The sequence below is a fragment of the Halyomorpha halys genome, unplaced genomic scaffold (assembly GCF_000696795.3).
Source record: "Halyomorpha halys isolate HHAL.00 unplaced genomic scaffold, Hhal_1.1 Scaffold214.1, whole genome shotgun sequence".
Taxonomy (NCBI): Eukaryota; Metazoa; Arthropoda; class Insecta; order Hemiptera; family Pentatomidae; genus Halyomorpha; species Halyomorpha halys.
The window spans coordinates 618,732-633,007 of record NW_027110944.1 but is presented as its reverse complement, the minus strand read 5'-3'; the positions used below and the strand labels follow the sequence as shown (position 1 = coordinate 633,007).

At 28.1% G+C, this 14,276-nt stretch overlaps 1 protein-coding gene across 1 annotated transcript in view; it reads right to left on the bottom strand.

Annotated features, from left to right (window-relative positions):
- Positions 1–11,508: 11,508 nt before the first annotated feature.
- Positions 11,509–14,276, bottom strand: part of LOC106679686 (5'-3' exoribonuclease 2 homolog) — a 78,096-nt gene continuing 75,328 nt past the window's right edge. Inside the window, exon 20 of the mRNA XM_014418981.3 lies at positions 11,509–12,216. Coding sequence (XP_014274467.1) covers positions 12,117–12,216 — 100 coding nt within the window. The 3' untranslated portion in view covers positions 11,509–12,116. The remainder of the gene's footprint in view (positions 12,217–14,276) is intronic.

The window sequence follows — 14,276 nt, the reverse complement described above, 5'->3', positions numbered from 1 at the left end:
CGAACCTATCTTAATGCCTAAATGACCTTGAATCATTTTAAAAAACCTTTAATATTAATGTTAATGGTCACATTTCATTAATAATGTAGTTGTAACACATATTAATTATTTATTTAATAATCCAGAACAATGCAAATCTTTAGACGTGAATACCTCCTAAACAAAGCGTTAAGGGGTATACATCCAGAGGGAATAGTTTTCTTGTTTTGAGGTCTTTAATTCATATTATTTGGAGACTTAATCTTGCCTGTATACATACCAGAGAGGCGACCATTTTCATGTTAAATTTAAGGTATAAAAACAATTTAAAAATAATCATGAAAAAAATTAATTTCTTTAATCAACTAGTCATTAATAGAATCATCTTTTAAAAGGAATTAGACGGCTATATTGGGTTTCGATTATTGTTATTAATGGGCTCTCCGATATAAGGCCCTCAAGATCAACGTATTCGGCTAAGAATGACAATCGGCAGGTAGGGGAGTGATAAAAGAAATTTTTACGGCTGATAAGTAAAAATTGCCCACTGTGCAGGATGGAACCACCGCTGAGACAGAAGACTAGGAGGCAAGTGACGCGTTAAGAGTGGTAGTGGGTGCAGGACCCCCGTGGTAGTTCCCACACCGCCAATACTCCACAACCTAGCTCCTACCCAAAGGTTCGCTTCTGCTCCGGTGCATCGCCCAATTGATATTGTCAGCCTCCTACGACCTCGACGTAACGGTGTTGCTGATCCTACCAGGGATCCTATGTAAAACATTCAACTCTCTCCCCCTTCATTAGAAAATTTCGTTATAAAGGGGAGTTATAAAGCGGTTGTAAAGTCACCTAGGAAGCTTCCAATTTCACACTAGAACTGCCATACGAGTAAAGTGACCAACAGCCAGATTAATGTTGTTGTAGACTTTGTTGCCTCCTTCCAACGTGAGAGGAAAAAAAATGTGTATTTTCCCAACAATTTTGATCGGATTTATCAACTTACTGGAGGTCTGGAGAGTAGTTACCTGGAAATGTTTTGTTGTTTTTTCTTTTATTATTTTTTCCCCATTATTTTCCTATATATATATCTAAATTTATTTTTTTCCGTTGACCCAATATATTTTTCTCTTTTCCTTCTTTAATAAATATAAGATTAAATTACAGTCTACAATATAAATTTTAAAAGATTAATAGTTCACCGTATGTAATAGATTGTAGGAAGGTTTTTTTATCGAACAACGTTTCTCCCCACTTTGCAAAGAGTCATCTGGGCTAAATAAGAGCCAGATACAAAGATTATAAAATTTAATTAAACAATTAGAATATAAATAGAAAGAGTATAAAACGTTATATACATAAATATTAATAAGAGGAATACAGAGAGTTAAAAAATATAAATATAGATTCTATTTATATTGTAATTGTTTCATCATATTTTATAATGTTTGTATCTTGTTATCGTTTAGCACTGATTGAAGCAATGCAAAGTGGGGGTCAAACGATGGTTAATAATAAATAGTTTCTTTATTTATAATCTTAATATTTTCTTGAGACTGGTAATTCTTTAATAAATAACTCAAATACTATCCAATTATAGTCTCAAAACTTTATTTCTTTTATTCGCCCAACGTTTCGGCCAATCCGGCCATCTTCAGGGACATCTACTACAAAAAGTTTCTATTATATGTATGATCCTACAAACAATTTAAATACTTAACATTATTATTATGTATAATTTACCTTACCTCAATACCACTTTGCAAACATATAATTTAAAACACTCTAAAACTTCATTCAGGCTATTCTGCCCACGTCAAAACATTTATATCTATGAAAATATTAGGTAAAATAATTTTTTGTTAATAAGTATATCCCACATATGTTTAATTACCTAATTAGTTAATTATCCATTAAAAACACAGTCAAATATTATTTCTCTGCAAACACTATTAATAGACATTTATCACAACCATGCTTGTAACCTTCCTCTACTCAGTTGAAGCATTTAAAAAATTATTTATCATAACTACATTTTTGTCAATTTTTCTCTTTATTTCATTGGCAAAAATCCTATCAAGGCCAACTATAATCATCCACATACAATTTATCCTATATTATTTATAAATTAATCTTACTTAATATCTCTGCATATTAAGTAAGGCCGGATTGGCCGAAACGTTGGACGAATAAAAGAAATAAAGTTTTGAGACTATAATTGGATAGTATTTGAGTTATTTATTAAATAAATAGTTTATTTTACTACTTTGTACCTATCTTGACCACCCGGACTATCTCCCTACAATATAAACCGTAAAAATTTTAAATTGAGTAACAATACAATAGTAATATACTCATAAAAATTTAACAGTTTCTGTCTGGCACATGGTCACATTTAATTAAAATTTTAAAAACAACTCAATATATATTTACAAGGATATAAATACAATAAATAAATAAATAAATAAAATTAATGATTTATTATAATGATTGAGAGTGGTTTATTTCATTATTAATACAATTTTGATTGACAACACACACAATTTTGATCCAAAATACTCTAAATTTTTATTTTCATAAACTCCCTAACATTTCGGCCCTCAGGCCATTTTCAAGGGAACATCCTGAAATATTGATGTCATGTTCTTTAAAATATTTTCTGCAGACTAATTGCCCATGTCATATATAACTTTTATATCTTAAATTTAAAACTTTTTCACACAAATAATCTTCTCTTTTTCCACTTACAAACATCATTTAGATTGAAGAATATAGAATTTTAAAAAAGTTTAAGTTAAAGTTTTAAATTTAAGATATAAAAAGTTATATATAACATGCGCAATTAGTCTGCAGAAAAGATTTTAAAGCACATGACATCAGTATTTAAGGTTGTCTCCTTGAAAATGGCCTGAGGGCCGAAACGTTAGAGAGTTTCTTAATATAAAAGTTGACAGTATATTGGATCAAACTTGTGTGCGCTAATAATTAAATATATTAAAATAAAAGTAATAAGTATAATTTTTTTTTTAAAGTAATACATATAAAATAACTAATTTTTTTTTTGTTTTGTTATTTATGTATTGTAGTTAAAACATTGCAAACAGGCTTAGGTGGATATATTTTCCACTTTCCATGTGTTCTAATTGTTTGAATAGATCGATTTGTATTTTTTATAAATAAATATATTTAAAAAAATAAATATAAAAAGTAAAAGACACAAAAATAATTGATATGAAAAGTAAAAAATATATATTTTAAAAAATAGAGCAAGATACAAACATTGTAAAATTTAATTAAGCAAATGGAATATAAATAGAAAGAGTATAGAATGTTATATACATATATATATAAAAAGAGGAATATAGAAAGTTAAGAAAATATAAAAATAATTGATATGAAAAATAATAAATATTTATAAAAATAATAAATAAACTTATTTTAAGAAATAGCCTCTTTTAACGTTTTAACCCTCCAAGTCTAGGGTTTATACAAAAACCGACATTTTAGAAAACCGGTTTTCGAATAGTAATTTTTCCAGAAAACAGGTTTTAACGGGTTTCGAATTTATATAAAAAAATAAATATTCTGTAATTCGAACAAGATTTTAACAGAAAATTTAGAGTGATTAAAAGCAGTTTTTGACTGAAATTATTTACTGTTCAATTTTATGGATAGTAAAATTTTTTTACGAGTTATTCAGTAATAAATAAAAAGGGGTTCGAATAAATAAAAACAATATATTTTAATATCTTTATAATCACCATATTTTTTTTTTTTTAAAAACCATGTTATTAGATACAGATGATACTTATTAAAAACAATTAGAAAATATATAACTGTGTATTATATAATATAAATTATAATCAAAGCCGAAAGACAAGCGTAAATAAAGTTTATGCATATATACTTATTAAAATCAATTTTAGTTTTAAAGACAATTAAGCAAAGGACCGATTATTTTCTATTCCGGGCAATTTTAATACAAATTTGAATATTCTATTTATTTTTTGTTTAATGAAATATGATTTCAGAAAACAGAGGACGTCTATCGATTTGCTATTTAGCCGTGTCCTTAGTTTATTCATAAAATTCCCCGAAATAGAAAATACCCTCTCACTTATAACCGAACTAGGCTTAATCGTTTTTAAAGCCTGATATAATAATTCGATATTTTCTACTAAAAAAACCGGTTTTCGAATTTCATAATTTTCTCCAAAAAACCGGTTTTTAAAAACCGACAAACCCTATCCAAGTCCCTCCCTATTTGTAGGCCATATTTCTTATGAAATGTTCTACATTTCTACATTTTAAGACTGAACGGTGTAACGCAGTGTTCCATCGAAGCTACAAGTTAAAGTTCTTTCAGTTGTCATTGATTTTTGGACAATTGAGAAATTTAAATTGAAAGTTGATAATGTTAAATTCATCCAAACATATTTCCAATATTGTTAGAAGATACTTCGACATAAAGTCAATTAGAATCCTTGAATGATAGCTATCAAAAACTATACCACAAGAATGTGTGAGAAGTGTGTAAATGATCTTACCGATATATTTATAATAGTTTAAAACACACATCATCCTGGAGTTTTGTCTTCTAGGAACCTATAGCCATATCGCTGCATTTCTTGAATAGTGGAACATATTACATAATATATAATATTTTTTGTATATTTATCAATGTTTTCCTTTCTTCTATCCTGCTATAGCCAACTACAATAAATTCCTCCCTATTGGAGAGGCTTTTGCCAATATTGATGTCAATAAAGCTATTATTATTATGGTCGGTTTTTCTCGCTATTGCGGGTTGAGTATCTGAGGTGGGGGAACTAGAAATCTAACCACCTTTATATCTTTATTTATTTTTCCTTTACTTCAAATATTTAAAACTTTTCGCACTATACGTGCTGTATCTAAGAGAATCGACTGTTGAGCCTCTCTTAGCACATCTATACGCACCCCCAAACCATTCGCGCCTGCCACTGTTGATTTTGCTATGAGATGTGGATATTATGAATGGAGTAGTGGCAACACTTTTCAATTCTATCGCCAATTCCTGGTATTTCCCCCACAGTGGAGCTTATATTATTATCGTTCGGGATCCCAACATCAATATGTTCCGCTTTCTTTTTTCTCTGATCAATAAGGAGGATATCCAGTTTATTATGGCTTACAGTATGATCCGTAATTATTGATTCATCCAAAAAGAGCTAGAGAGGAATTTATTTGGGTGGTACTTGTTACATGGGCTCTTATCATCAATTAAGTTGTACTTCATCAACTGCAAAATTTTGGCCTCATAGTTATGCCTCTGTAGATACTCAGTACCAGCCAATACTCCACATCCACCAGTGGTATGTTGGATTGATTCCAGCGTCACCGAGCATAATCGAAACTTATCCAGTGCTGTTGCGTCTTTTAGCACATGTTTTCTATACGATCTTGTGGTAATAACCTGGGCCCTGTTTCATAATGAAAGCTAATAGTATTAGTTCATAGTACAAGTGTAGAATACTAATACTTATTTTTTTCATGATAGGGATGACTATTAATGATATTACAGGAATTAAAAAATATTAAAGTACAAGTTACTTGTAGTCTGTGTAATTGAATTAAGATAAATCTACAAGACTAATAGTATTAGTTTGTACTTTATTATGAAACAGGGCCCTGATCTTGAATGGCAACCACAAACCCCTCTGTCTCGGAGAATAGCCTTCCAGATCTTAACCATTAAACTTATTATTATAGTATTATTACATAATACTAACTTTACAGGAGAATCATATAAGCGTTTTGAATGTACTTTTTTTTTAACATTGACGTCAAACTTTATTCTATTCTTCTAATTCATAGTATATTGGATATGTATGAACTTTAGAACTGAATTTACAAAATAAACCTATTGTTCCGGTAATTTACCGAAACATTTTTCATGATGCGCCAGTTTTTAAGATAAAACATCTCTTCGAATCAACTAAGTTATATTTTCATTGTAAATTATACAATATTTAAAGAACACAGGAATTACAACAGAAAATAAAAAATATGTAATAAAAAAAGTGAATAAGATCTTAAATAATTTAAGTAAAAAAAACTAGTAAAATATCGGAATATTATTGATATTTTTTAAATTAAAATCTTATTCTTTGGGCCAAAGAACGATTTTTGGAGCAGTAGTAACATTAGGTATAACCAAAGACCGATAGCCGAAACGTTGGACATCTTAATTTTAAATTATAATTCTAGGGAAGTAATATTGCCTAATAATTATTAAATATATACTTATCGTTATAAAAGTATGACGTTTTATTATTATTTGTAAGTTAATATAATTTTTACTGTATAAAATATCAAATAAAAAAAACAGATAAATAAATTTATTTATACAGTGAGATACGATATAATGTTATTAAGCATGCAAATTATTTAAATGAATTTTAATTTAGGAAAGCATTTGGTTTCAGAGCAACAAAGGAGATATTTTACTCCCAAAAATATGTCTGCCTAAGTATTAAGTATTTACATCTCTTAGGAATAAAATAATTTATTCACATAAAATAAAATAATTTATTAAAGTACCTTAAATTTTGTTAATTTGGAAAAAAAAAATCATTTCACATTTTTACTAGTAATTAAAAATGGATAAATATGGACTATGAAAAGATTTAATAATTAACTATGGCACATAAGAGGAAAAATATGTTTTTTCAGGTTGAAAACGTTTCCGAAAATAAACCATTATCCAATATGTATTTTATTGTAGGACATGATTATAAATATTAATAAGTAGAAAACATTTCACTGAGTTTACAATAAAATTATAATGAAACTTGAACGGATGGATGAAATTCATGTGTCATTTTAAACCAGAATAGTTACCAGTTATCGACATAAATCAAAATCATGAACAAATTTGAACCTTTGTTTAAAAAGAAAAAAGATAAACCCTTAGCTTCATGAAAAAATTGTTCCTAGAAAAAATCTTTTAAAAGTGTCTAACTAAATATGGTGTAAACTTTTTTTATCAACTTAAAGATGCTCAGTAAAAGAACATTTCGTAACACTGCGGTGGGCGCTTGTGGAACACAGAACACCATTTTGTTTATAATTTTGATTCATATTAGAAAAATCTAACATTTCAAAAAACAAACACACGTGTTTTTCGACAGTGATTTCATAACATTTTGTTTTTGTTTCAAATACTAAACATATTCATGGCTCCAAAGTACAGTCTATAGCAAAACATTCCTGATTTTTTTTAATCCTTCCTCCTGTGTATTTTCATTCCAAATTTAAAAAATTCAAAATACGTATAAAATAGCATTTTTTCAATATAAATTCGGCCTGTCCATATTTCGGGCTCTTCAGCAAAATATTTAAATCGATACAAATATAAATTTTGGAATCTATACTAATATCGAATTGAAGTTAATACTAATATCTACATTGAAGTCAATACAGATATTGAACTAGAATTAATACTAATATCTATATATATTTTTTTTAAATTGATAGATTTATTTATTGATAGATATTACAATCTGCCACACAGTTGTGGGCAATAGGTAATAGTGTTGAATGATCTCATACATACTAAAATAAAAAAAATATAATAAAAATAAATAAATAAAATAAAATAAATTTAAAAAAAAACAACGGGAGTGGACGGTTTCATGCCGTTTTTCAATTTCAGGCGCTTTTTAAATATTGCTCAATTTAACTATCTTAAAGTCTCCTCTTCCTGTTTTAAGCTAATATTTCCGTGAGTTAGGGCCGTTTCTTCCCGGTATTCAATTTGATATAAGATTCAGTCATCATAATTTAAGTATTCCGTCATCTCACGATTTGGCGACGACGTTTTTACGCCTTCACGATACGTCGATAGGGAAAAATCACCGATATAAAATCAGATTTTCCGTGAAAGTCCTTTATTGACAATATCTCTTTCCATTGAAAGTTCTAGAATCATGTACATGGAATACAAAATGGAAGAGGCTACTAAAAGAACATTCATCCACCATAAATAAGACCAAGTTTCATATTTCGTAACTTTAAAAAAATAGAGGGTTGTCCATTGAGTCTTGAACACAATACTGTAGTACATATGTTGAAACTGCAGATATGACCATAATAGTAAAACATATTTACACGTTACACCGATAATACTGATATTTATATACTTTTTCACATTATATATGTTTTAAATAGTATTGTACAATATAATGCTATATTTAGAAAAAAATCTGTTTGCCTTCTACTGGTTTAACATGAAAAAAAAAAACACTCTACAAGTGAGATCTTATCATAAGACGTATATAAAAGGGAATACTTACGTAAAGGGTTCTCAATACCACTTGATATCACCCGCCTACCGCTTTGAGCAACCTTCCATTGTTTGACCGCAATTGAAGATTTATAACCAAATTTTATTTCATCTACATACAAAGTTTCATTTAAAAAAAAGAGATAAAGAAACCTTCTCTAATGACCTATGATACCTCCAAATAAATTAAGTTTATACAGAGGACAGCATAATCTTTAAGTTTGAGATATTTAAAATCAAAATCAATAAAACAAATATATAATATTTTATTAGTAATTGTAACTATTATTTACAAAAAAATATATAATTATTATTTTTTATATTTGAAAAACGTTTTTTGTCTGGTTTCCCTCTATTCTTACTATACCTAGCATTTATAAATTTATTTTAATCATTAAAATATTTTCTAAGCAATAACTACTAATTATACTGGAATGTAAAACAAAAAAAAAAAATTACCGCTTTATCAAATTGAAGATTTCGAAGGCCTGTAAATATTTTAATCATATTTAATACTTCATAATCCCTTTAGGGCATTCTTTAAACTTGTTTAGTCCCATTCAACTTCTTCAAAAAAGCTTTAAGCTTTAAGTTTAGTTATTCATTTCAAACAAGAAATATAACAGTCCCTACGAAATTCTCGTAATTTTAAGGCATTATTGGTAAAACAATTAACTTGAAAAAGCAACTCGTGAAATTATTGAATATGAAGGGAAGGTGTCCTTGACCAGCGCACAGCGCAGCGTTGGTTAGTAATAGTGCAGATACGACGTTGGATAGGATGAAGGGCTCCGGGCGACCATTAATGTATATTGATGAGGTTCTGCAGGGAGCTGTTGAGTCAAATCCGTCCAGACGTACTCGCGAACTTGTCAGGGAGTGTGATGTGTCGGAAGATAGTGTTAGTCACCATCTACTCTCCATGGGGAAGGTGAAAAAGAACAGTAGACTGGTCCCTCACGAACTTACTCGAAGCAATCAGCAACCACATCCCGTCGAACCAAAGAAAAGTTTAAAGAACTTCAGGGGTTTGAACTCCTGTCTCATCCACCATATAGCCTAGGCCTCGCACCATCGGATTACTAATTCTTTCGATCCATGGCCCATTCCCTTTAAGGAAAAAAAAAAAATTGCGGAAGTTGAAATTGCGATCCAAGAGTTCTTTGACAGCAGAAAACAATGGACTATACTTTGAGAATTAATTGTATTTTATATTAAAGAAATAATAATACAAATATTTGGTTGAAAAACGGTCATTTTTTTTATACACCCCATTAATAGGAAATTTAAACAAAAGAACAGGACATTTAAATGGTTCATGAAGTTCCACTCCCAGTTTCTGACAGTTAAAGGAGTGTAACCTTCAACCTGGGAAACCCAACCTCAACCCAAAGACTGAAGCCCTGACTGCTACAGGAGATTCTGTTATAAACTTTAATAAATATAAAATTAATTCATAGTCAAACTACCTCAATTTTACTTTTTATTATTACTCATTTTATTTATTTTTCTATTATCTTACTCTCATCCCTTTTTCAAATTAACTTGTTTCTTTTCACTTTTAGAGGGCAATTGTTTGTTTTATTTAAGTGTACCAATATCATTATTTTTGTTATTAATTTTACATTCCTCTTTTATTAAAATCCATTTATATTATTTATTTTTTTCTTCTTTTAATAACAACATTGTATATAGTTAGGGGTGTCTTTTGTACGAGACTGACTATACTCTCCCCATAATCAACTGTTAAAAAAATATATATATAATATAACAGTTATATCAACCATGTGGGCCTTACATACCAGGCCAATTTGGTATAAAATAAGATAAATAAAAAAAAAAGTCTTTTTTATAATAATATGGATATGAACAAATTATAATAAATATGTTTCAGATATCTATGCAAATGGGGTTAGCAATACTTAGAAAGTAAAAGCTTTTAAGAAACAATTTTAATTTTTTTTTTAATAAGAGAATTAAATAATATGGTTTAGTAAATTTTCTCTAAAATAAAGTTATTTTAAATTATATATACAATTTTGAGAGAATTAGACCATTTATCAATATAATATATAATTTTGATTGCTTGAGTAGTGGCACATCTAACAAAAAAAATATTTTTGTATTTTTTGCATAACGTGTTCCAACCATAGAGTAGTTTTAGCACAGAGAATGTCACATCTTCATTTTCTTTTGTTTCTGTCCATCAATGATCCAATTGAAACCCATCAATTGTGATAGATATGAAAATATTTTTTTAATCATCCAAAAATAAAAATTGAAAAAATATTCAGGAGTAAGGCAACTACTTACGTCAATCACTTAAAGTTACATTTACTCTTCAAATAAAAACCATATCTATCTAAACAAATATTATACACTTATATTTATTCTGGATTTTCTCTTTTAGGAAGTCTAGTTAGTCAATTCATATATATATATTTTTTTTGAGGTTAATAAACTTCCATTTGAATGTAATTTATTTAATTTAAATTATCATGTTGTAGCACAACGTTTCAGGACCATTGTCCCATATACATGTACTGTAAACCTCATAATTATTCAAAATTTGAATTTCACAAAGGAAATCATGTCACATCTTTACACTATTCTCACTTTTCTGCCTGCAGAATTATACACAAAATATCAGTAAAACTGTTTATTATTATAATCCTAATTTAAATAAATAGAACATATTATGTTACATTTATATATTTACAATTTTGTTTAATTACTTGTTTAGGTAAATTTAACATTTTTTTCATAAACACGCATTATTTTGTGAGTAGGCAATTAGGACAAACTAAAAGGGCTTAGAAAGTACCATACCTTTTTCTGCTCGACTATACTCTCTTGTAAGAAGTTCCATTCTTTCTTTTAACAGCTAAGATTAGAAATCCCACAGTATATGAAAATTGAATAAAAATATTGAATATTAGAAGTAATGGCAACTTTCCCAACTTTTGAGAAACTGTCAGCGAATTCCAAACCTTAAAAAATTCTTAACATATTCTGAAATTAAATAACAGGTAGACACCCTTGCAGCTCATTCTATTGAGGTTTACAGGCACATGAATTGATTTTTATCACTATTTTAAATACATAATAGAAATATTTAAGGATTCAACTGAGGATAAAATAAAGTTCTTTTTCATCCATAAAATACATAAAGGATAAAATAAAAAGGTAATAACAACAAAACAAGAAAAGGTATTGAAATAATATAATTTAGAATTATTTCAACACTACTTTAACAGTACATAAAGGATTTTAGTAAATATAAATAGCCTAATAAAATCAAATCAAATTATATTCAATCTACTGATGTTTTATAAGTTATTATGAGGAAGCAGGCTTTATTTATTCTGATACAACTGGAAACTAACCATAAGCAAATGAAAAAATAATGACGGTTATACAGGCTCTGAGGTGATTTCTTTAAGATATAAATGAATCACACAAAAATAAAATAAAAATTTATTAGGTAAAATACATACAAAGAATATTATATAAAACGAAATAAATTCTTAGGTCCACTTAAAGATTAAATATGAGGGATTTTATGAGTCCTATTATATATTTTCATATATACTTATATGAAGTAATAAGACCATATTTATAGGAAATATAAGAATATGTATGTAATATACATACGTACAAACAATTTACCTCAAAAATGCAGTATTATAAAAACTTGAAGGATAAAAACATATCCATTTTGTACTTGTAACTATAGACAATAAATTAAAACAAAAAATTCACGTTATTATATAAAATGTAGAAATACAATTTGATTTTAGTGGTCTCGCAGGGTTTAATTCCTAGAGTAAGGATACCTCTGAGGCCTAGACGCTCCATTACTTCTTCCTCGTGGTACATGGGTACGTTGAAAATTACCATTATTTGGGAACCTGCTATAAAATAAAAGGATAAAGTTATTTTAAAATGTGTTAATACAAAATTACAACCACAACCATTATGAGATTTATATTCTGGATGAATATTACTGGTTTAATGATCCATATTCCATCTGCACATGCACATGCATTAAGAATAAGTCAATCAACCGAACACTGAAATTCCACAAGGTTAATGCAGTTCACTAAATTGATAAATATTAAATATGACTAATATATTTAATATTAGTTAGAAGTTATTAAACTTGAAATGTTTTTTATAAAGTCTGTTTTTATTTTATTTTCACCAAATACCATTCAGTAAACACAACTTTTCCTCAACAACCGACCGATTCACTTCTACTCCACAATAAAAAATCTTGGAGTCACCTTTGACCAATACCCTCCTGGCATAATCATATTTCCCAGATTACACGAAAATTCATAACTGTACTTAAACATTTCCTAAGATTCCGTGATTCCATTCCTCCGAATTCCCATCAGCTCCTAGTATCCTCTCTCATTTTCCCCCACTTCACTACGGTTTCTTAGTATATGGAGGAATATCTGCTGGTTGAGACTGAAGAGACACATGAATTGCTTTGTAAGATTTATCTTCGGGTTTCCCAGGCGCTCTTATGTTTCCTGTTGGTATACTGAGTTGAAGTAGCTCTATTCAACCTCCCAAAGGCAATACCTCCTTGGCGTTTTCCTATTCCAAGTTTTTAATATAAAAAACCTACCTATATCCTTGATCTTTTCACTCTTAGTTCATCCGTCCATTAATTAAACACCAGATCCTAACCGATTGATTTGTATATACCCTTCCATAGAACCACCTCCTTCAGCAAATCGTTCATCATACATGCTACTTCCTCTTCATATCTCCATTCGCCAAACCTCATCCATTCTCTCCTTTAAACAACGCCCATTCCTTCACTTACTACGTAACCAAAAATTTAAACTTTATCAGCAAATCATTTTTTTTTTAGCTATTAGTTTATTTTATTTTATTTTTATTAAATAATAATTTTGTTACTATAAAAGAATTCAAATGACTTTTTACTTTTAATAAACTGTTATTTTTTATCACAACTGTCAACATATTTGAATATTACTTAGTTTAGCTATTTATTTATTTTTTACAGATGATGTGCACATAAACATGTATTACTCTTTATTATTATTTTAAAAATTACAATTGATTTAATGTCAAAAATGTATAGAAATAAATATAAAATGTTCTTAATCCATATATTAATTATCTTCTTGGATGTTCTGGAGATATTATGGCCCCCTCTTCAGCATTACATAATTCACTGTTTTTTTTTTTTTTTTTTTTAAACAGTACATTCACAAAACGATCAATAAATAAATGAGAAATTATATTTTATTTACTTGATATATCAAAATTATTTGCATAACTAATAAAATTTAAATTCATAAAAAAAAAATTACATTTTATTACTAATGGAAATAATGTTGACATAATAAGTAAGTATAATATAATTTTAAAATGCTCATTAATGTATTGTTTTTTGAATTCATAATTGAGAATTAAACTAATAAATTGTATAAAATAGTAGATGTACAGTTATAAATAAAAAAATAAAAACCAGTGAATTATAATATGTTGTGGAGGAGAATGTTAAGAATATTGTATATATCCAAAACTTTTTTGACCTTGAGACCATTGTGATTTTTTTTTTAAATAATAAAAAGTTTATGTTATACGATGACACAAATTTATTACTATTATTTTTTTAATTTACTTTCTAAACATATACATTTGTTATTATTTCTACTTACAGTACATATATTGTAAAAATGGATCTTAGATTACTAATACCCATCGTCCTTGAGTGTGGCAGAACTTATTATTTTCTCGACTAAAGTTAAAAATGAAAAATATTATTATTATTCTTGATTTTGCAATTTTACATATGCCTTTTGGCACTTTGTGTGCAAATTTGTGATTCATTTGAAAACCTCTGCATAGGATTAGTAGGAATTCATGAGTGGAAAAACCTTTTAATAAAGACACTCCTGACACTGCACATCTACTTAGTGTAGTAGAT